Source organism: Alternaria postmessia (genome assembly GCF_024291825.1).
Source record: "Alternaria postmessia strain BMP 2775 chromosome Unknown scaffold_168, whole genome shotgun sequence".
NCBI classification, from domain to species: domain Eukaryota; kingdom Fungi; phylum Ascomycota; class Dothideomycetes; order Pleosporales; family Pleosporaceae; genus Alternaria; species Alternaria postmessia.
Genome location: NW_026260241.1, coordinates 12,473 through 35,894, shown reverse-complemented (window position 1 = coordinate 35,894; position 23,422 = coordinate 12,473). Strand labels below are relative to the sequence as shown.

At 51.0% G+C, this 23,422-nt stretch overlaps 7 protein-coding genes across 7 annotated transcripts; 2 read left to right on the top strand and 5 right to left on the bottom strand.

Annotated features, from left to right (window-relative positions):
• Positions 1-2,453: 2,453 nt before the first annotated feature.
• J4E82_011142 (uncharacterized protein) lies at positions 2,454-4,647 on the bottom strand (the record flags this gene model as incomplete). The annotated part of the gene is made up of 2 exons (XM_051737351.1): positions 2,454-4,522; positions 4,639-4,647. Coding segments are annotated over 2 exons (2,078 nt in total), but the record flags the coding sequence as incomplete, so codon positions are not given.
• A 460-nt stretch (positions 4,648-5,107) lies between these two features.
• J4E82_011141 (uncharacterized protein) lies at positions 5,108-8,276 on the bottom strand (the record flags this gene model as incomplete). The annotated part of the gene is made up of 2 exons (XM_051737350.1): positions 5,108-7,125; positions 7,202-8,276. The coding sequence occupies 2 exons, from the start codon at positions 8,274-8,276 to the stop codon at positions 5,108-5,110; spliced, it is 3,093 nt and encodes a 1,030-aa protein (XP_051582899.1).
• Positions 8,277-12,526: 4,250 nt separating this feature from the next.
• On the bottom strand, positions 12,527-13,357 carry J4E82_011140 (uncharacterized protein; the record flags this gene model as incomplete). The annotated part of the gene is made up of 1 exon (XM_051737349.1): positions 12,527-13,357. The coding sequence occupies one exon, from the start codon at positions 13,355-13,357 to the stop codon at positions 12,527-12,529; it is 831 nt and encodes a 276-aa protein (XP_051582898.1).
• Positions 13,358-14,560: 1,203 nt separating this feature from the next.
• J4E82_011139 (uncharacterized protein) lies at positions 14,561-15,085 on the top strand (the record flags this gene model as incomplete). The annotated part of the gene is made up of 1 exon (XM_051737348.1): positions 14,561-15,085. The coding sequence occupies one exon, from the start codon at positions 14,561-14,563 to the stop codon at positions 15,083-15,085; it is 525 nt and encodes a 174-aa protein (XP_051582897.1).
• A 903-nt stretch (positions 15,086-15,988) lies between these two features.
• On the bottom strand, positions 15,989-17,506 carry J4E82_011138 (uncharacterized protein; the record flags this gene model as incomplete). The annotated part of the gene is made up of 1 exon (XM_051737347.1): positions 15,989-17,506. One exon carries the CDS (start codon positions 17,504-17,506, stop codon positions 15,989-15,991), a length of 1,518 nt encoding a protein of 505 aa, XP_051582896.1.
• A 734-nt stretch (positions 17,507-18,240) lies between these two features.
• On the bottom strand, positions 18,241-20,031 carry J4E82_011137 (uncharacterized protein; the record flags this gene model as incomplete). The annotated part of the gene is made up of 1 exon (XM_051737346.1): positions 18,241-20,031. One exon carries the CDS (start codon positions 20,029-20,031, stop codon positions 18,241-18,243), a length of 1,791 nt encoding a protein of 596 aa, XP_051582895.1.
• A 692-nt stretch (positions 20,032-20,723) lies between these two features.
• J4E82_011136 (uncharacterized protein) lies at positions 20,724-23,405 on the top strand (the record flags this gene model as incomplete). Its single annotated transcript, XM_051737345.1, has 2 exons — positions 20,724-21,746; positions 21,798-23,405. The coding sequence occupies 2 exons, from the start codon at positions 20,724-20,726 to the stop codon at positions 23,403-23,405; spliced, it is 2,631 nt and encodes an 876-aa protein (XP_051582894.1).
• Between the last annotated feature and the right edge of the window lie 17 nt (positions 23,406-23,422).

Below are 23,422 nucleotides of genomic sequence, written 5' to 3'. Positions count from 1 at the left end.
TTCAGTCTCAGTTCGCGATTCTAAAAAATGTCTTGGCAGTCAATCAGGTCAGTTCACTACCTCCAGACTGACAGTTTGAACCGCAAAGATGAACTGACAACTGACTGATTGACTGATAGCAACTCTAACACCGACCGAGTTTCCAGAGATGACTGAGCACTTCCGACTCGGCCTGTACTCCAGTGGCAGCCACAGAACATTTTCAGAGTTGTAGGTGATCCATTTCAGGTCTAGGCTCAGACCTATCCCATGGAACCCTGATGATCGGGTAGTCGTAGGAGCTACAAATCCTTCTAAGTCCGAAGATGCAGGGATCGCGATGCGGCCATGGTCAGTCAAAAGGAACTGTCCGCTTTGATCAAATGACACATTCGAGAGTCGTGGGACGCCTTTGATATTATGCAGACATCTGCCGCTGTTTCTGTCCCAGATTTGGATGGTGCCATCGTTCCACGCGGATGCTAGCCGCGTCGCGTTGTTTGAGAAGGCTACAGAGGTATGATAGATATTTAGTGAAAGACCTGGTAAGCCTGATACTCTGTATTCCGCATCCAATGTTTGGAGCCACTCGCCGCTTCCCGTGTGGTATATTTTGATATGTTCTTCCATGAGCACGGCTAACTGTATTGAGTCATTAGAGAATGCCAATGCACAAACGAGGGCTCCTTTATCAACCTTCAGAACTAGAAGGCAAACGTTTTCAACAACGCTCCAGAGATCTATACGACCAACCCATATCTGGCGGGCCAAAATTCTTGCATCAGGCGAGAAAGCGACGACATGTCCAGAACACCTGTATCTGAGGAGACGTCGCTCACTGGTCGTGTCCCATATTCTGTACGTACCGTCCTCCAATAACGATCCAACACGTGTTGGGTGATGCGTGAAGTCGATGCCGATGATCCTCGCGCTGTGTCCACGAAGTGTGTGCAAACATTTGCCGTGAAGATCCCAGATCTTGACAGAGCCGTCAGACGCTCCGGATGCCAGATACTTTGAGTCATTGGAAAAAGTCAATAAGTCAACGCCGAGTTGATGGTCGTCAAGTGTCTTGGAGCAGTCTTCGCCACGGATGTCCCAAATCTTCGTTTTGCCGTTCTCAGATCTGGAAGCGAGTCGTTTCGAATCATGCGAGAAGTCCAACATGACGACATGTTCTTTCCTGTTCAACGTCCGTGGGCTTGAATCATCGCTAAGGTCCCAGATTCCGAAGCCTGATGAACCTGATAATGCTACTTGTGGCAAGTCATGAGAGATGGCCACCGGGCTTGCCTGAATGTGAGGGAATCCCACTCTAGAACCAAGGACATGTAATACATTCCCGCTATCGATACTGAAAACCATTACCATGCCACTATAAAACCCTGAGACAAGTAACATCGAATCAGAAATGCAAGCAGATGTGACCGGATTTGGTTTCAACCCGTTATCGTTGACTGGCACCTGAGGCGACTGGATATGTCTGCTGCTGGTTGCATCCCATATCTTGATATTACTCCCGAAGTTTACAGCCAAGAATCTCCCCGAATCAGAGAAAATAGATTCTACCTCACAATTGACATCGTGATGAGGGCTCGTGAGGAATGATAAAAGTTTGGCCTCGACCGTATCGAAGATCCTGACAGAGGCTCTTATGGTAGCTTCTGAGAACGCTCGTAGGGCCTCATCCCTGCAGAACGGAATTTTTCGTTTCAACATCTTTCTATCATATTTCCAGGTAGATAGGTACGTGCCGGTAGCGACGTCCCACGCCTTGATCATTTCATGGGCTTCTGATATGACCGCTAGCCGTGCTGAATCATGATAGAACCTTACTTTGTCTATTTGACAAAACTCGGTCTTGTGATTCTCAAATGTCGGTAGATAGATGCCGCTGTCTGCGTCCCAGATCTTGATCGTACCGTCGGTCAGCGCTAATGCTAAGTGATTGGAATTATGTGAAAAGGCCACCGCACTACAGCGTTCCTCGAATGTATGCAGGCAAGGATCCCATGTTTCACTTATATCTGGCTGGATCGTAATCCAACTTAATTCCTCGTGCTGAAACGCTGTTCTGATCAAGCTACCCCTTGGGCTAAAAAGGAGAGCCGAGGCGTATGTCTGGAGTGGGTAACGCTCTATGACACTCTTGTTGTGAATGAAAAATCGATTTGCGTCTTTCAGAAGGTCGATGAGATCTGACTTGTCCGATGTCTCCTTTCTATGTTAGCCTTTCTGTTGGATACTATGAACAGCTTGGTAACTGATGATTCCATACCTCTGCTAGGGAAGATAGTGCTTTCATCGCAAGGACGCCTTTCGTTGTACTCCTGCACAGACCCAAGCTTTCTAACCAGTAAAGATATCTCTCTTTCACAAATAGCATGACCTCATCTGTAACCAGGTTGCTGCCAGCATGGCTAACCCTAAAAATCGACTTGGAGTTGCAGAGATGATCGATCCAATACACGCACGAATAACGTAATGCTACTAATGGATCAGGATCTGGCGGCTGAGCATCATCAATGAAGGCATCTGGTGCTTCCAGCTTGTACATATCTCTGTGTAGTTGAAGAGACAGAACTGCGAGTGACCTCCGGCAGATCTCCTGATGGGCGATATCGATACCGTATGGGAATATCTCATCGTTCGCATTTGTGAATAGAAAGTCCCGAGCAGATTGGTGGACGAAATACACTGTATCTTTTTTCACGGTGAGAAAAGATCCACATAGTTCGACAATCTCCCGGACCGTCTCGAGATCATCAGCGAATTCCTCCAGGGGCTCAACTATTGCAGTCAACTCCTGGATCACGACGGGTCGCAACAGGATGGCGGTAGTGGCCAGCACACAACGACAGGTTCCGGCATCTTCTGACTCGCTTATCCCGCTCAACATACGTTCGTAAAATGGCGTCAGCCCAAGCGGAATGGAATTGAGCTTCTTCATGACATGCCGCTTTGCTATGCCCTTGAGATGTTGACATACTAATGCGACCCACAAGAATGTGTCGTTTGCATTTGCGCTCAAGTACTCTGATATAACGTTCCGTATTTGCTCGTCGTATCTTTCCTCATCTGCCAGTCGGGACACCTTTGTGTTAATGAAAGTCTTGACTGCTGCGGAGATGGAGTGCGCGTTGAGCTCGAGACTGAGGGGCACTTTTCCAGCCGCTGGATCTAGCGATCTTTCTATCTCTGGCCAGTTCCGGCTAGAAACAATCCATTTGAGACGAGATGAAGAAGAAGACTGCATAGCAATGAAGCGCAGCAGCTTAGACCGGTCGGTAGTGCATTCGTCAAGCGCATCGATGAGCAAGTAACCCATGCGCAGGCCGGGATCTCGCAGCACGTCAACCCAAATGTCCGTCAATGCAACCCAAGAATTTGCATCTTCGAATAGACGCTTTCCTGCGTGATCATGTCTCTTATATATGTGCGACGCAAGCAATGGTTGCTGAGTTATGAGCATGTACAACAGCCCTCGAAGCACGGCCGTAGCGCTGTTGAGATGAGAGAATGTCGCTTGACAGAAGAAATATGACAGTAGAGTCGTGTTAGGCATCGACATGCGTAGCTCGTCAATGATCCCACAAAGCAGCATCGTTTTGCCTTTTCCAGGGTCGCCCTTTACCCATAGAAGTTTCGTTTGCGGGTCTCGTTGCAATTGCTGGAAAGCATCGTTGCTGAGAACCCAGCGATATGAGTCTACTAGCAGTCCGCCCTTTGTCTCCTCGATTCGTTTCTTATCATCCTTGGGATCGCCCTGGCGCAAGTCACGCAAACAATCCTTTAGCTTCTGAAGTTCTTTGTGAAGTCGCTTGAATGCCTCTTCTTCTCCTTCGCCATACAGAGGTGCGATGTCGACATCACAGATGCCTGACAACGAGTACGCCATATCCTCCTTCAGCTTAGTTTTTCGGTCGCCTCTCCAACGCAGGCGCTCGCTAATATCGAACTGGGCAAGAGAGTATCCTTGCAGCACTTCCTGTGGTATACCAGTTATCTTACTGATCAGCGGTCCGAGCGACGTCTTATCTCCAAGTCTTTTCCATTCCTGAGAGAACAGCTCAACTATGCTTGGAGCTAGGAGCTCTTGCAGCGTCCAGCCACGCGTGAACCATCGACTTGACGTCAGCGAATGTTCCAACGTCGTTTCTGTAAGCATGCCATCAAGTTTCCTTTTCTTTGCTGATACGTCTGAGAGGTACACGTAACACTTCGCCGCGTCTTGATACCAGCGAAACATGGACCGGATAGCTAAGGAAAGCTCAACCTTGTCCGACTTATCGATGCAGCAAGTATCAACCCAGAAGTAGTGGAATCCATCCCGCCGTGTTTGTTCTCCACAGAGGCGAATCTTATTGTATCCAAGTTTGTCCTTTCCACCACCATCCATAAGATCTGCGAAAGAAACCTCTTCTTCGTCCTTTCCCCAAGTGTGTGAAAGTATAGTATAAGCTGGCTGCTCGTAGTCGTCGAACGCAGTGAGAACGAGCTCCCCATCATGATCGTGATGCAGAAGGCGCATTGGTTCGTGGTGCTGTTGATCGGTTTAGCGCGCACGAGCCGAGGCTGCGGTGTTTCACTGTTGCGCACGCTGTTGCTCGCCCGACGTTTGCTTGCGGCTGACGATGAGGATCGGGGTAGAACTGGCACGCGGCGCATGCGTCGCAAAATGAAGATAAGAGAAGGATGGAAGATGGTGCTAAAGGGAGAGGAAGGAAATCAAACATCAAACTGTACGAAGACCAGGCTGAGAGCAGCCTTGGTGATGTGCTGTGCAGTCAGCTGCATGTCGCAGCGCATCAAGCCGCCTCCCCGACTGCATCGCCTCCGGGCTGCCAGGTCATCTCGATATTGACATCGACATTTCACGCGCCATTTCACAAGCTGCTGAGTCACTTTAGGATCATTGCGATTTCGCATGGACCTGGGCGCGCCTTCATCCGTGTGAGAGGTGCTTGCGATCTTTGATGTTGGTCACCGCGGGCGACGACTCCGCGGGTGGGGCGAGAAAGCCACCAATCGCAGTTGGCGTGTGATCATCCTTGCGGATCTCCGTCACCAGAAGCATTCAGACCGTAATATTATGGATATTCAGATTAGGTCACCTAGACGCCCCAAGCTAGACCTCTAGTCTACTATGGAACGTATGTGTGCCAGAAGGCACTGTGAACACCGTAGAGTTATTGCCAACACCCTTAGATGCAGCACGCTGCGAAACTTTCACAACAGTGCTGCCAGCCGGCAGACGAACCTCTGCCACCACATTTGCCGGTACAGTGACCTGAAGAGTAAAAGCTCCATCAGTCGTCCTATTCCAAGCACTCTGAGCCTCTCCGCAGATAGTTTGGTAAGTACCTTGTGCCCACTGAACATCTCCAACGAGCTTTGGCTGAAACACAAGTCCCTCGCCCCATGACTTGCTGACCGTCGTAAGAGCACCGGGTTGTATGCCAGCGATACCAGCGTGGAGCCATTCTTCAATCTGAGCAAGGATCATATGGTTCTTGGAATCCTCACGGTTCCAACGCTCAGGCATGGTCGTGAGACCTTGTGGATTCTCCGTAGTAGATGCCAGAAAGTAGCCATAGCTAGGCTGATCGTTTTGCTGCAGAGTTTCCCAAAGTATGTCGTCACGGCCTCCGGCGGAGAGGGTTCTTACTATAGGCCCCATACCAATCGTTCCACCGCTCAGATGTGGGCCAAGTCCGTCCTGCGAAGGATATTCATATGTAAGTTCAACCAGCGCGTCCAGAACTTGCTGTCGATGTTCTTCAGATACAAGACCAGCATCTAAAGCGAGAGCTTGCGCAGCCTGCGTAGCGTTCACGGTAGAGTTATCTCCAAGGCTGGTGTAACGACCGGTGGCAGTGTTGTAGAAGGCAGCGTTGAAAGCCTCTCGAATCTCCAAGGCCAGACGCTCATACTGTACAGCATCATCTACATGCCCAGTAAGATTGGCCATGCGTGCCATGGCGTTGATTGTTAGGTAGTAGCCCCAGGTACCAGTGATGCGACCTGACGTCCTTGAGTCGTCTTCAACCCAATCGGCAAGCGCAGCATCGACAATGTTGTTCCGCACCTTTTCACGCTGCAAATATTGTACAAAGTCAGTCATCTGCTTGTAGTACATGTTCATGACTGTTGTATCGCCATATAGATCGTACAAGTAAGAAGGTACAAGCACGATAGCATTACCCCAATTGATCTCGTCTCCAAATCGTCCAGAGTAGCCCCAGTCATATACAGGTGCTTTCAAGGCCACATTACCTGCCATGGAGGTGTTTGCGATAGACTGCGCTTCTACCAGATGTCGCATGTTTGTACGCAGGAAGGCGTTGATGTGGACATTTCGATGAATAGCACCCATGGGCATGGTGTAATCGGCTGGGTATGAGAGCTTCTCACGACCAGGACAATCAGTGATCACCGATATGACATTGCTCGCGATGGAGTAACGCGACATATTGTGGAGCCGATTGAGAAGCGAGCTGGACGAACGGAAAGTGCCAGCGACTGGTACATCAGCTTGCACACGGGCGCCTGTCATGAGGTCGGCACTTGGACGAAATCCGTCAGGCAGGCCGGTCACTTGCACCCATTGCATAGCGAAGTAATTGAAGTCTGGGTGCCAGGTTTCGCCTCCAGCACGTCCAGAAGTGGTGTAGGTGTTGAAGACGTCAGTGCCTCGGTTTCCGATACCCAGGGACTCCTGGTTGATAGTGCCATTCGCATTGAGAGACTCAGCAGCCGCCATTCTGATGATGATGCCTGCTGGCATTTGCGGAAGCTTAAGTACAGGAAAACCAGCGATGTTTTGGCCAAGATCAAAAACCCAAGTTCCGTTGAAAGGGTTTGATATCGATACAGGCTCGAGATATTCCATGACCCTGACTGGTTCGGCTGCACGAGCGACGAGTCTTGTTGCCAGGTTGGGTGGAGGTGCGATGCCAGCTGAGATCCATTGAGACGAGTTTTGCTGAGACCCGGGACGATCCCAGTCATCTATTATTCTGCGAGCGTCGAAATCGGAGCCAGAGTACCAAGCGTCGGTAACCAATGGACCGAGCGTAGTACGCCAGGACCTATCGGTCACGATGAGGTCTTCGCTGCCATCATCATAAGTGATCTCAAGACGACCTATAAGGCGCGGAGTTACTATAGTTAAGTTAGTCAACCCATCGAACACCACTTATGTATTCAGATTAAGGCATACCTGCGGCACCAGCAGACGGATTGCTAGCTGCAACATTGTTGCCCGAACCGGTGACTCTTGCACCCACAGCATGTTCAAGCTCTAGAGGTGGCGAAAAGCTGATAGTCTGTTGAGTAGTATTGATGGCGGTTATGACACGCGACTCAAGCCTGTCACCGCCTCCACCCGCGTCGATATTGATACTGCCTTGCACATGATATCCAGTTGCGTTGTTCAAGCGCACACTGGTGCTTCCTATCGTAGTAGCATCGAGCAGGATTCCGTCGCCCTTAAGCTGGCTCTGCCACCAGGCGTAGGGCGCATTCCGACCAACAGCTGCATTCGTGATGTTCCGACGAACGTAGGCTGGTCCATTGCCCAGTTTTACCCCAATAGCGTTCGCGCCGGTTTGAAGCAGTGGTCTGATATCGTATGTGCGATATTCGCTGGAAAGTTGATAGTTCGAGTAGCCTGGTGCTAGCACTTCGTTGGTGACGGCCTTGCCATTCACAGAGGCAAGATGCATCCCCACGCCTGACAGATATAGACGAGCGCCGACAATGCCTTTTCCGCTGGGTACATCGAAGCGGCGGGTGAATAGCGGGAGGGGTTGGCTTGGGTCACAGTCAGGATACTCAATCCAACGAGCTCCACCCCAGTCTGACTGGTTGAGCAGCCCTACGGACCAAGATGAAGCCTCCGACCAGGCTGAAGGTTGACCGAGGGCGTCCCAGACACGCACACGCCAGAAGAGCGTATCACGCGAACCAAGCTCACAGTCCATATGCACCAACTGACTTGAGCCACTCTGCTTCCCAGAGCCCCATCGTAGCTGGTCCGTACTCAGATCGTGTTCGGATGCGGCGACTTGAACTTCGTACGCAGTCTGTCGGTCGCCTGGGCAGACAACTTCGGTGCATTGGGTTGTTTGAACAGTCTGCCAGCTAAGAGTTGGACGGCGGCTCTCAAGATCCAAGGGCTGATCGTAACGGCCATCTACGCTGAGCCGGACGACTTTGACGGTCGAGTTTTGCGCCGCGATAAAATTCGGTAATAGCGTGAAGACGGTGGCGGCCAAGGCACATAAGAATCGCATGATGACTTCCTGGATGCAGACCTCACACTATTGATCCTGGCGACTTGCTGTACCCATCAGGAGCAGTCTGGCAGTACGTTTTATGTAACTTCAACGCGAACGCAGCGAATGCGGAGGAGTAATTTTGTCGGACATTGATGTCGCGAGCATGCGAACGGTTCGGGCAGATGGCGAGCGACGCCGACCTTTTTTCGAGCTTTCGCTTCATGGCGGGTGGCGATTGTCAGCAACTTGCATTAACCCCAGATTTTACCCCACAGATTCCCTGTATGGATCAACCTTGGCATGCGAATTGTGCATCATACCGCTCAATTCCAAGAGCCACGACTCTCGTTTCGGCAGATCAAGCAAAACCGAGGGGAAGGGGGCAGATGACTTCCGTGGTTCTGCCGGCGCAGATATGCGCAGAGTCTTGCTACCGGAGCTTGGCGATAGGGTGCGACTAGAGGCATTCAGGATTCGATGTCTCGATGTCCTTGATGCGATCTGCAAGAATCTCATATGGGATTGTCAGCCATGTTACTGCTCATACCTATAGCCGCACTCTGCCCGTCTGACAATCCTTGGGGACCGCATCGCCGTCCGCAACCTGTTGTGCAGTATTTCCGTCGTCACATTGCGGCGTGAAGACGCATCGTTGATTGCCATGAGTTGCTTCTATGTGCCATCCATTATGCAGTAATGTGTCGATGAAGAACGAGCGGCCTAAGACTGGCGCTGTGACGTTTGATCGTACGTAGTCTAGTGAGAGGTATAGCACCTGGTGCTGTGTGGCGCATATTGCACAGCTCACCGTCAAGGAATGTTCTGTCTCCATAACTGATGTAACTGCACTCGACCATGCTTTCGCCTTATCATACAGACTAGATGAGCGATACATTAGAAGAACATGCTACATTTCCATTAGCGGCACACACAACTATACCAGCATTACAGTATACCGCCCTACTTGATCTGGTTTGCCACATACGCTTTCGGGTATCTCGCCCTCTACAAATTGCTTGCGGAGTAGGCCATGAGCATTGTGGCGAATCTCATAAAATTGTTCCGAAGTGATATCGCTTTTATGTGGACTGAATCTTGGCTCTAAACTCACAAAGCCTAAGCGCTGGAAATGACCGAGTCGACCAGACTCTTGGATGATTAAGCATTCGTAGTTGTGGCCATGTAGAATGGAAGTGGTAGTGATCTTTGCTTCAGGCCTTCTATACAGCGTGTTAGCAGATTGGTATGGCTGCAATAAGTCAAATAGACGGCAAGTGAGATTGTGAGCTTATGAGGGCGCAACTGACCTATCCTTTGCAGATTTGGAAGCTCGTCCCAGCATCAAATACACGGGTGTATTCAAGATCTCTTGCGTACCAATGTTGCTGTTGTCATCCAGCAAGAGCTCAAAATGTTCGTCTTCGCGCAACGCTGATCCACTAATATTCATGATGTGGTTACAATACTCATGTCCAGCATAAAATGCTAAGTCACCTTTTTCTAATGTGGCCTGGCAGATAAACACTTGTAGAACTATTTCACCTGATGATGTTGGTCCGAATGCAGTATGGCATGGCGTGGTAGAAGCGCCGAGAACTTCTGCCGTGATTCGACTTTTGTAATCCGGGTAACTTTCATTCGAATGTCTAGGCCACATCCATATCTGTGCGCACAGAGAGAGCCAAGACCAAGATGGTAGGTTCGAGACTCTCAGATTTTGAGGTGGCTTTGACCAGTTCGCGAGACGTTTCCACATCAGATCATGCCCAAGCTGTGACCGCCACATTCCACAAAGATAGTCGTTTGGAGAAAGCTCCAAGAGATTGCAAAACTTGCAGGCCAAGCCAGCAATTGCAATCGCGCGATCTGACGTGAAGGTCAAGCTCGCCCAAGAGTACGTCTGCACAAGTCGATACCACATATCGTATAATATTCTCGTCCTTTCCTTTGCCGGTACGTCGATTCTTAGCGCAGACTTTCGAACCCTGTAGCCTCTCTGCGGAGCGGTGTTAAAAACACTTGGAAGGCTCTCCGCAGTGCAGAGCTCTATGCAGTCCCAATGCACTTGATCCTCGGCAAAGTGTAGTCCTCTTGGTGCCAAGAACCTTTCCTGAACTGTCCACGCTCTATCTGCAAGTGGGCTAAAGCAGATAGATTTCCACCATTTGTACATGTAAAACACGGACGCACAACGGGGAGATCCCCTCTCGCAGTGAGGCATGATAAAAGACTGAATGGTGTCTGGGTTGCGCTGTCGGAAAAGGCCCTCAGTGCTATCATGCGATGCATCTGCGGAGATATTGAGGAAAGAGTTCACGTAGACCTCGGTCATTCGAGCGGCTTCGTATGCCCAATCTTCTTCATCATCTTGAACTATACAAAGAGCATCTATCCACAGGTAGCGTATGTCGAGTTTGAGCGAAGTGATTACTGCTTGTTGAAATGTAAGTGAGAGACTATCCCACAGGACATTCGACGAATAATCTTTGACGAGGCTTTTTAGGAGCCTAGATATGGGTTTGTTTCCCCAACAATGACTGAGGGTCGCGTACGAGACGTCTTCGATAGACATGGTCGCAGTGTGCACGAGCTTGACACTGGGTTGAACATCTCCGCATCTAAGTTCTAGAAGCCTTGTCGGTCGGGAGTGGTCTAAGTTACCCCGTAAGACTGGTCCATTGGCACATGTTCTGTGGATCTGGCAATCCTTTAGCCAGGTGGCTATCTGTTCAAATGTCTCATCCGAGGCTGTGGTAAGGCTCGAAATCTTGCTTGCGCGCAATGACTCGTGGTTTTTAGGGTCAGTTAGCATTTTTCATCGCATTTAGCTTAGAGTTCTCACCTAGAACGTTCTCCACGTCAATCCTGAGAATAGATTGTGGATAGTTGTCATTGATCGTGGGATCGAAGCTCTCGGTCTCTGGCCTTGGATCTGCGCTAGGTTTATACACCCAAATTGTGTTCCAACCATAGTTCATGTGGTGAAAGGTGGCAGGCAAGGTAGCTTGCCAGGACACCAGCCTTTGTAGATCCTCGTTGCTGATATAGGATAGAACAAGCTTACAAAGCTTACAAGACCGTGTCGCACACGATCGAAGCGATGCGGCAGGGTGTAACCACAGGTGAACATCACGCCGCTCCAAAGGAGGCTGTGTCGCGTGTAGGTCAGACCTTTCACACTTCTCCTTAGTGCACGAGTCTTCGTCGTGCATCGTGCGCACGACATGGCTATCGAGTACTTGGCGACAACGATGACAGAGGATACCGTCCCATGATAACACGCTGTCGCACAGGCTCATGTCTGCGAAGCCCTTCACTAACAGCGCAAGGATAGGTAGTGTCGGAGGTTTCGGGTTCGGACTGAGAAGGCTATGAGTTGGGATGGAAGGTCGCAAGAAGGATGATCAGCGGGGTAGGCCATACACCTGATAGTAAGCCGCTAGCCGCAAAGAGTTCATTGACCGGAAATTTGCCACGACCACGCAGTACGATATGAGGCTGTGGTATGCGATGCAGGCCCCTTGTCACGAGGCTTTGCATTGCTTGGAAGCTGATCATGTATCCATGTCCAAGTTAGTCGCTCTTATGTGCACTTCTGCTATAAGAATGGGGGACGAGCTTGATGGATCTGCGACGCGTCTTCAACGCGTGATGACGCGCGCGCGACGTGACGTAACCCCGCAACATATGCTGACTGCAGATTTTTGCCTCGTGTCCACGGCACCGTAACGATCGATTTCGCTTTGCACACTATGCACGTCTCTTGCTTATCTTGTTCTTCGCTCCTGCCTTCCCTTAGTGTGTATCCTGGCCTGCTGTTGTGATTGAAACACAGTTCACTTACACAACAATACTTTAGCCTGTCAAGCGACCGATGGGACAGAATGCGCACAAGCCATTCAAGCAAGAGAAGCATTCTTTTAGTTGTGGTTGATGAATCGAATCGAAAGAGAAGGAGGTACAACGCTTCTTCTTCGTCCTGCATACGATCGCTCTATCCTTACCTCAACGTCGATGTTTCATCCTACACAACTGCATTCGATGCGTAAGACCTCACCGTATAACCACGTAAACGGTGAAAATGTTGATCGATACCGCAAACGCAAGATGGAGACTTTCAAATGCGAAGTATCGCAATAATAAAAAAGTATACGATAACATTATCAAGTTATTCTTCTATTACCGTGTAAGACCAATCTAACTAACTCTACTCCTTACACCTACCTACCACCTCAGTCATGTCAGTGATTGTCAATTTGTTAATCCTATAAGACGTCCTTCTCAACGTCATCAGCAATGGCCAAAAAGCTAGATATTTCCTGGTTCGCCCTCTTCCACTGATCCCTAAACGGCCAATGACCCGACTTTGGCAACGTGACGAGCCTAACTCCGAATTGAAACCAGCCTTGCAGCCCATCAATAGTCTTAGGGCTGAAGTAATCATCCTCCTCGCCCCAGAGTACCATGGTGGGAACGCGCTGGGTCCAGGTCTCTTTTGTTATATTCAAGGCAGCAGTGAGGTCCTGACCGTACGTGGGGCCAGGGTAGTTGTTCTTATAGAAGTTGAGCATGCCGTGAATAGGCGAGCGATCGAGATAGTCTGCAATCTTGCGGCGGTAGACGGGATCGCGAATTGTTTTAACAATAGTGGGGATGTTTTTCGGCTGACCGGGGACGTAGCTGTAGTATGGGATTGTGTAGCGGGCGTACTCCTGTGCTTCGGCATCATAGGAAAGTAGAGGTAGGAAGGTGGGCATTATCGGCGCGTTTATGATAATCAGCGCTTTGACTTTGTCAGGGAAAGCCTGTGTGAATCCTTGCACCAAGCCGCCTCCAAAGTCATGGCCGATTAGGTACACGCTTGTGACATTTTCCTGGTTGAGGATAGCGAGCATGTCGGTCGCATAGGCTGTTCCAGTGTAGTCGGATGTATCTGGTGGGATATCGCTTGGAGGAAAGCCGCGAAGGGTGGGAGTGATAATATTGTAGTGGCGGGAAAAGACCGGGATCTGGTAGTCATTCCAGGTTGTTTCCTGGTCGGGAAAGCCGTGTTGAAAGAGAATGTATGGTGCGGACGGATCTCTATGAGCGTACATTCGGTAGTGGATGGTAACACCAGCGTTATTGACGTATTTCTGCTCCCCAAGGGGTGGCTGATCGGCTGCGGCAGGAGGTTGCGAAGACACTGCGACTCATTGTGATCAGATTTGTCCCGGGGCCAAAGATTCAGCGGATGAACTTACTCGGAACGTTGCAGCTACTATGCTTCTATCTGTGCAAAGAGGTCAAGTTGATTCAATGTGATGGAGTGGCTTAGTTGATGATGAAGATGAACGGCATGATCGATGGTTCTTATATCGACATTATTCGGCCGCGTCGGCGATGGGTTCATCCATCCTGAACTAAGACATTGAACTGAATGAGTCGCATAGGGATGTTGCTTTCGCCCAGAAGTCGGATGATTCATAACAACAATCAGCTGCAGTACTGTCTAGCTTGCAGGCGATAACAGTGTGCTGATCAGTTTGGTAATGCACGGTTCGTTGGAACGAAGGTTTTAGAAGTACCGAAACCAAAAGAGAAACCAGGCTCTACTGGGACTGTATGTCAGAAGTTTGAATGTATCGACGTGCATCATCCATAATCTTCGAGAAGATAGACCGACTAGATGCGGTGAGTGATTCTTTACACAAGATCAACGCTAGCACGATGATCTTCAACATCTGCCTAAACAAACCAATAGATAGAGGACGGACCATTTCTCCGAGATGACTGAAGTTCACCCGTAAGGGCGGAGATATCTTTGATCGGCTCTTTGGATAACCCGAAATGAACTCGCTAGCGCTGTTGACTTAGGTAAAGCGGAGGACGGCAATAGACCCTTGTTACGCGCGTAACACACGGTACCACGGCGACCCACATGAGCTACAGCGGAACAAAATCACAGCCATCTAATCACCCCATCCTGTAACGCACATGTCAATAACCATGTTGATATCAGCCAGGCCTCCTTGTACGTCTAACGTGTTCGTTAGTATCAAACAAAGATTGAACGCGCATCGACATCAGAAAGACCGGCTTCCGCTTCGCACGTATCTATAGCTCATCTGACACTTGATCGTTTGTAATCACGGATCGGAGTCACGATACGCAGGTTATCATCAATCTGACTCCATGTCTGAGCTAGATTGCGTGCTATTAAAGCTCACGTCCCGCACGCTCTCCTTCTCATATCGCATCATCTCTCACAAGAACTACTTCGAACTGCCATGTCTGTCCCAATCACTCCCACACTTGCCATGCCCCCAGTCAAGCCCCATGTTTCCTCGGACGTTACAGCTGAAGAACGCAGCTCAGCAATCGATTTCGTCAACCGAAACAACCTCATCATGGAGCAATTCCAAGTCGAAGAGATTCTTGCTCAAGCGGCCGAAGGCGTTGTCTTGAGACACTGGCACGGAACAGTCACTGGTGTCGATGAAATGCGAGCGTTCTTCAACACCACATATCCCTACATCATCCCGGGCGTCAGTCGCCATGCGACCAATCACATTGTCGAACGCGACGAAGAGACGGGTGGTGTGACTGTCCGTTATCATGAACAGTGCATACGATATGCCTGGCCGTCGGGTTTTGAGACACAGCTCAAAGGAAAAGAAGGATCGTTTATCGAATCAGACGGGGACTTGCCCCAGATCTGGATCTATAACATGCATTATGATCGTCTGGTGATGTCGGAGACAGGATGGAAACTAAGGGAGAGAGTACTTGGTCCGGCTGTTGTAAACCCTCGGATGGATCCTGAGAACGCGCCAAAGCCGTAGCCACAATCGATAGACCCGTTATCCCAAATGATTAGACTCTGTTGCTTCTAGGCACTAGATATCTATCCCATAACCCATGGCTCTGACATACATGTGTGATTCCAGATTGGTCTGGACAATTCTGTCAGCCAATCACCTTTGCGGGAGCTTGGCTAGCATGCTATCGGCGTTGTGGATGGCCCCGGCACGAGCCGCACTAGACCAGGTGATATGGTTACGGACGTAACGATATCAACGTTGATGCCGTTCAATGTTGCAGCGGTTGAACTTTAATGGGCGAACATGCTGGAAATTCGCGCCGATCTGAACCGGAGGCAAGGACTTTGACGCGTGCGCATGTTCCAATACATCAACAAGTTAATCGTCCACCTTCAACCTTCCTCAGCTACAGCGACTCGCTACACTGTACAAAACTCCTCGTGACACGGCGAGCTGATTGCCGCTACCTTGCGCATTGGACATGCCTCCTCAGCCTCCGGGACCACTTCTTCCCAGGTTCAAGAGTTTAAGAAGCTGGATTGTTAGATCTAGCCATTCGGACTCTTTCTAATCTTTTCGCACAAGTACTTGTCTACTTACGTGGGCTTCAACTGCGACTTTGCACCAACCCTGACCCAACAACAGTAGGTCGCATAAGTATCTTCTTGCTTACCATTCATGGCCGCGGTACGGAGACAATATCGTGATAACATCTGCATGCAGCGTCAGTATAACAACCTTCACCGATGGCTGCCAGAATTGCGACCGTATCCTCGGAGAACCTCCAACCTTCAACTTCGGCACACTAGAGCGCCATATTCGGAACGATAGCAACATCACCACAATTCAAGGCACGTAATGACCACAGCTTCGAAATTAGACAATATTCGTATCAATCGTCTACCCACTACCAGAGAAGTGATCCTACGTCTTCGACGCACTCGGCTCTTCGTTTTTAGCAGGAGTAGGCGCAAACTTCGACCGTTCCCTAATCGGCCCGCCATACTTGTAAAAAACAAACGGAATAGGCGCAAGCAGACAAGCCACACCAGCAATGAGCGATCCGCCACCGCCCACACCAAGAGCATCAAACATGTACTGTGTGAAGAGAGGCGCAGCAGCCCCTGCAGCCGAGCGCACAACCGTGTTGGCTGCCAACGCGCTCGCAGCATACATGAGGTACGTGTCTGTGAGATAATTGAGATACGCGACGAAGATGAGCAGGATGGACGTGGAGAGGAAAACACCAGCGAGGGTAGGAACGATCCAGTGCACGCTATTGTACTCGCCAGACCAGGCGAACCAGAACATGGTGATGGGGAACATGACGCCGCCAAGCATAGCCACGGGGAGACGGTCTTCCGGAACGCCCTTGTGGCCCGATTGCGCCTTCTTCTTATCCCTGGCTGTGTTTGCAAAGATGATGGCACCACCGATGACAGCACCGATGGCAGTCCCAAGGAGCGGCAACTCGCCAACACCCGAGTTCCAGCCTCGTCGTTGTTGGAAGACGATGGGGTAGATGGTGAAGAGCATGTACAGCAGGGCGTATACGACCGCAAGGTAGACGGCGACGGCGAACGAAATCGGATCGACGAGGATTTTCCAAGGCCGAGTAAGAGAAACACGGAACATGCCTGCAAGGGTCCTGTCTGTAATCTCAACTGGCGCCTTGACATCCTCATACCCAGGTATCTTCAACGCTCTTATGCGCTTGGCTTTGTTGCGCAGCACAATCGTAGGCAATGTCTCAGGAATCGTAAACATCAGCAGCTCGGTGACGCCACCCAACCAGAGAAGCACGTAGAAGCACCATCGCCAGTCCTTCTTCAATTCCAAAAAGCCCGATATAACAGGTCCAAGTGCTGGACCGACAAAAGTCATCATGGAGAAGGCAGCCATCGCATTTCCGCGTTCGAGAGGTCCCCAGATATCTGCCAACACGCCTGGCGCATTGGAGAGAGGAGCACTTGCAAACGTACCCGTCAAGAAGCGGCCTACCAAAAGCCCACCAAAGTTCGGCGTGAAGGCGCAGAGGAAGTTGAAAGCCAGATACAGAGTAAATGTGACGTAGAAGATGTACCTGCGACCGAAGAATTCCGAAAGCGGAGCAAAAACTAGGGGACCGGCACAGTAGCCCAGAAGGAATAGAGTGATGACAAGACCGGCAGCCTCGGTGGAGACATGCAGGTCAGTCGAGAGAGACTCCAACGTGCCAGATGGACTGGAGGACGCGAACGTGGCGTTCACAACCAGGATGACCGAGACCACGGTAATGTACCATCTTCGTGCAGTCGACCAGTTCTTGGGGTTCTCGATGTCATTGGGGCCAAACTCAAGAAGGCCTTCGTCATTGAGGTGGATTTCTTCGGAGGCCTCGATGTCGCTCGTCTTGTATGGCTTCGCCGTCGGTCGCGACAAGAAACGTTCAAGCTTCTCCATTGTGGGGACGTTGCCGAGGATGGGGAAAGGGAGTACGAACAGGACCAAGCCGTTTCCGCGACTTGGTCTTGCGTCTCCATACAAGTATTGAAGCTACACCGCCGAACTAATGATGAAATGGCTTCGGCCGAGCTTGGTTTGTAAGAGCTTGTCGTCCCGAAAAGCAAATCGCGTGCGGAAAGCCGCGAGCGCGACACTAGCACGAACTCACAACGTCATCAAATGTTGGAAGGGGGGTATGACGTAAGGCCTGCGATTGAGCCGGCATGATGCAGAGCTGTAATTTATAAGATAGGTACAGCGATATCATGAGCAAATGTACACAAGTAACGATCGAACATAATGTTCGAAGTTCGCGGCGCCACGCGACAAGCAAGGTGCAGTGTGGAGGATCGGCGTGGTTAATCGATCCCGGGAATAACGGAGCACGACTTCGGCACCCCTTCGACGAGTTGCGGCGCCTCGAATCTTGGCCATGCTTGTCCTTTGTCTCCACACACAACCGAGATGAATTGCATAGCTTCCATCATCCTTTTCGGCTTACACATCTTGGTCCAACTCCGTAGCCCGGCAGTATAATCGAGATGCTTGCTTAGCACCCCAATGGACCTACATCGCTTGAGCGATAGCCAACGATTATGCACGATGAAGCGAACTTCAGCGCTCTGCACCATTCAGGTACCTCACCGTTGGGAGACGATTCGAGGACAAATCCATTCCTTGGCTACTATGACTCATGCGCGTTGTGAGCCGCGAACAATGTCAGCATCTTCGCTGTAATACCCGTCGTCGTCGGCGCCCGCGCTTCCGGTCAACTCATACTCTCCAGCATCCTCCAACTTCTCGACGGGACTGTCATCAACGTCCTTGAACATGCGATAGAACACTATGCCAGCCATAGCGGCAATAGTTGCTAGGCCAAAGTACAGCCACTGCAAATGCGGATCTTTTGCCAGCGGAGCAATCAAGATACCCAATGCGCTTCCACCGGCGCTCGTGAGCAAGAAGAGACTCATGATGAAGCTCTTCATGTTCTCCGGTGCCTTTGCATATGCTAGCTCTAATCCGGTGACGCTTGCGAGGATCTCACTCAGAGCGATCAAAACATACGCTGGGGCTTGCCAGGCGACGTGGACTTCGTTTGGTTGGAACCTTCCCTCGCTGATCTTTCCCGCGTTGCAATTCGATGGACTAAAGTAACAAGGTGGTGCTGCGTAGATCTTGGATTGGAGAGCTCCAGCATACAACATTGCAAGCGCAGCCATCAGAAAGCCGAGAGAGATGCGCGTAATCGGCATCAACGCAATGTGTAGCCTTGTGCGGACGAATGGGTAGATGAGGCGGTCCATGATCGGAATGAGCACGATAATGGTAACTGGGTCAATATTGGGAAGAATGTCGTTCGGTAGGCCATGCAACTCCATCTGACCAGCCTGTGAAACGAAATTGTTCAGCATTTGCGAGTACGAGAGCCAATAGATCGGGAAGAACAAGAAGACTTTACACGCCACTAACGCAGTCTTCAACTCGTCAATGAACTTATCATCCCACGTCACTTTCGATCTGCTTCGGTCGTGACCCTGAGCGGAGGCTTTCGCTTTGTTGAGGTCTCCACCGTTTCTTGCGGCGATGTACAAGGCGCGGAAGCAATTAGCAATCACACCGCCCTGTGGTGGTTTGATGATGTACTGCTTCCTTCCCCGGACCAGTATAACATACCCCACGCAGAACATGACCAGTGGTAAGAGATAGGCACTCCAAAAGCCCACGTGTAGCTCAAGCATCGTTGTTGCTATGGCGGATATGGAACCAACGTTGATGCACATGTAAAAGATCATGTATATCCTCTGCACCGTGATCTCTGGATCAACAATAACCCGCTTGCCGCTCGTCAAAGTTTTGACAAAGGGTTTGTTGGATCGTACTTGCTCCGCGATCAGTGGCGATACGTTGCTCTTGATGCCGCCGGTACCAAGACCGATGACCAGCATGGCGACAACGAGTCCGGGGTATGCAGCTCCACCTTTAATGGCCCACGGTAAGCTGGTAACGAAGAGAATGCCGATACCGACCATATACACTAGGCTGAACCACTTGATCGTAGCATACTTGCCAAGGTACTGGTCTGCAACAACAGCCCCGAACAAAGGTGTGAGGTAACACCAAAATTGGAAGAAGTTTGTCATCGCCGTCGCACCACTCTGTTTCAGACCGAGAGCGCCAGGTAGACCGTTGGGATCATCGTAGTCATTTGCGATGTAATTCTGGAATGGCCCAGAAAGTCCGTAGTAAGCGAAGCGCTCGCAGAGCTCGACAATCGCTACTAGAAAAGCGCCATGTGGGAGTGTGTCTGCGACACGCGGAAGAAAGAGCATGTCTTCTGCTGTTGGTATGGAGCCAATGTGAATGGGAGCTTCGAACGGTACATCTTCTGTGGGGGTAGGGTCGACACCTGCAGCCTCGGTCTGTGCGACAGTCGTGTATGCGCCCAATTCTTCATGGTCCTGTCGCCGAGATGAAAACATCGTAGATTAGATTATTTGTTTGAGATATCAGTGGTGATGGTTGCCGTCGCCTGCTGGCTTATCCTGCTCGCGCCCAGCTGGTACCAGCCTGATGCAGCAATCGAGACCTTTTGCTGCCAGCTTTTGCCCGCGCGTCGCTCACAACATGGTCAACATGTAGGGAGATTGTGTTCTTGCGGACATTGCTAGAGAGGCGGTAGGTTTGAAGTGATAGATGGCATTGGAGATAAAGCCACGCGTTCGGGAAGGTGAGACGGTGCTCGCGTCCGATCTAGGCCTGATTGGTCGCTGAATAGCCCCCACCTTGCACCGCCAGATTTCCCAACCGTCGTTGAAGGGCAGCAACACGCAAGACTTGGACGTGACTTGTGAGTTTGTACGAGCAGCGTGAATAGCCTTCAACTTGCGGCTCTCTATGCCGCATTCTGCTACAGTGGAATGGATTTGGAAAATATGCTTTGTCGACTGGACTGGACATTGAAAACATGTCAACTTATAACTTACGGCACCGGTACATAGGAGGCGATGATTTGCCTTGCAGTAGTATTCAAGATGCGTTCGTGGTGCAGAGAACAAGCGATTGCGTCCCATTACCAGGCTTGTGGAGCTAGATACACCACGTGAACACCCGTTCCCATCCACGCGACGCGTCCCAATGTCGCGTTATCCCACTTGTTCGACACCACGGCACAATGCACAACACCAATGAGCAGCGAGACTTCCACCATCCATACACACCATACGATATCCAAAATGAACTCATGGGTGCTGTCTATACATGCCTGGAAGAAGGCAAAGTCGGTATCTTCGAATCGCCGACAGGAACCGGCAAAACGCTGAGCCTCATCTGCGGCTCGCTGACGTGGCTGCGCGATCACAAAAGACGGATATTTGAGGAAGGATTTACAGTCGATGCGGCAAATAGCGAGGAGCCGTCGTGGATAATCGAACACGCCCAGAAGCAGCGGAAGCAGGAAGCGCTGAGGCGCAAGCAAGATTTGGATGACCGCATTGCGAAGATCAAGGCGAAGGAGAAGCGCGCCAAAGAGCGTTACGAGAGCGGCGAGCCGAAATACAAAAGGCAGAGGATCGCTGTGGCTGAGGATGAAAACGACGGCGATGCACAATTCGCGCTCGACGACTACGAAAGCGATGAAGAGTCGCACAAGCGGGCGAGGGCAGGCGGGTTTGATGAGTCTGGGCTGTCCGCGGAAACCCAAGCATTGATGGCATCACTCGGTTACAGCACGGATGCATCGAAAGACGACGACGGAGAAGCGCCTGACGAGACGAAGATCTTCTTCTGCTCTCGGACGCACTCACAGTTGACGCAGTTCTCCAGCGAGCTAGGTCGCGTCAAGATGCCGCCCGCCATCGCTCCAGACGAAGAGAGAAACGACAGCGAGGTAGACACACTTGTAGAAGACGTAAAGCACCTCACTCTCGGATCAAGGAAGAATCTCTGCATCAACAGCAAAGTCAATAAGCTCGGAAGTGCCACGGCGATCAACGAACGATGCCTCGAACTACAGCAAAACACCAAGACCGAGAGCCGCTGTCCACACATGCCGACTAAGGAGAGCGAGCCGTTGGTCAATGAGTTCCGGGACCATGCGCTTGCGAAGATTGGAGATATCGAGGACTTGGGCGTCCTAGGGAAGAAGCTGGGTGTGTGTCCCTATTATGCTTCGAGACCAGCGACCAAGTACTGCGAGGTGAGTCGACTATCCCGGTTCTACGATAGACTCGTGGACTGACAACAACAGATTGTAACACTACCGTATCCCCTCCTCCTCCAGCGCACTGCTCGCGAAGCCCTCGGTCTCTCCCTCAAAAATCACATCGTCATCATCGATGAAGCACACAACCTGATGGACGCCATCGCTGGCATCTACTCCGTATCCGTGACACTAGAACAGGTGCAACAAGCGCGCGCCCAACTGACAGCCTACCTCCACAAGTTCCGGAACAAGCTCAAGGGAAAGAATCGCGTCTATGTTGCTCAGACAGTCCGCATACTGGACTCCATCATTGCGTACTTGCAGTCAATCGATGGAAACGCGAAGGCGGTGGACGGCCTGGTAGACATGGCTGCGATCATGTCAGGGAAGGGTGTCGATCAAATCAATATCTACAAGCTCAATACATATCTCCAGGAAAGCAGGCTCGCACGCAAAGTCGACGGCTACACCGTCTTCGCTGAGCAAGCCGAGAACGCGAGCGTGCAGACGTCGACAACCAAGTCAATCAAGAGTGGACCCAGACACACTGTACCAGTCCTGATGCACATACAGTCCTTCCTCCTCTCTTTGATGAACCCATCCAGCGAAGGCCGCTTCTTCTACTCCAAGGAAGAAGCCTCAGGAACAACGCTCCGATACATGCTCCTCGACCCAACATACCACTTCAAAGACATTGTCGAAGAAGCGAGAGCAATCGTACTAGCCGGCGGCACCATGTCTCCCATGAGCGACTACGAGCAACACCTTCTCTCCTACCTCGCTCCCTCCAAGATCACAACGCTATCCTGCGGGCACGTCATACCGCCATCGAACCTCCTCGCCTTACCCATTATCCGCGGCACAAGCGGCGCAGACTTTGACTTTACCTTTGAGAACCGCAACAAAGAAGCCACGATGCTGGACCTGGGGAATGCCATTTTAACATTCGCACAGCACATTCCCGACGGCGTCGTCGTCTTCTTCCCCAGCTACACTTTCCTCGACGCATGCGTCACAGCATGGAAGCGCATCAAGCCATCGTCATCGCCGTCCTCAACATCACGTACCTTCTGGGACGCATTCACCGCAATAAAACCCACTTTCCTCGAGCAACGCAGCAACAGCAACAGCCAACAGCAACCTTCTTCCACCCAGCAACAGCAGCCACCACAGTCCAGCAAAGAAGCAGCCGTAGCCTCCGTCCTCACAGCATACAGCACCGCCATCGCCTCTCCTTCGAACCACCGCCGTGGCGCCCTCCTCTTCGCCGTCATCGGCGGCACACTCTCCGAAGGCATAAACTTCAGCGACGCACTCGGCCGGGGCGTCGTCGTCGTCGGCCTTCCCTTTCCCAATCCCCATTCTGCAGAGTGGAAGAGCAAAATGCAGTATATACAGGCCAAAAGTGGTGGTGGCAAGGCGGCTGCGCGCGAGTTTTACGAGAATGCTTGTATGAGGGCGGTGAATCAGTGTGTGGGGAGGGCGATTAGACATAAAGGGGATTATGCGAGTATATTGATGTTGGATAGGCGGTATGGGAGTAAGCGGATTCAGGATAAGCTGCCCAAGTGGATAAGGGGGAGTTTGACTGGGGGGTTGAGCGTTGGGGATGTTGGGGCGAGGTTGGATGGCTTTTTTGCGAGTAAGAAGTAGAGAGAGAAAGAGTAACA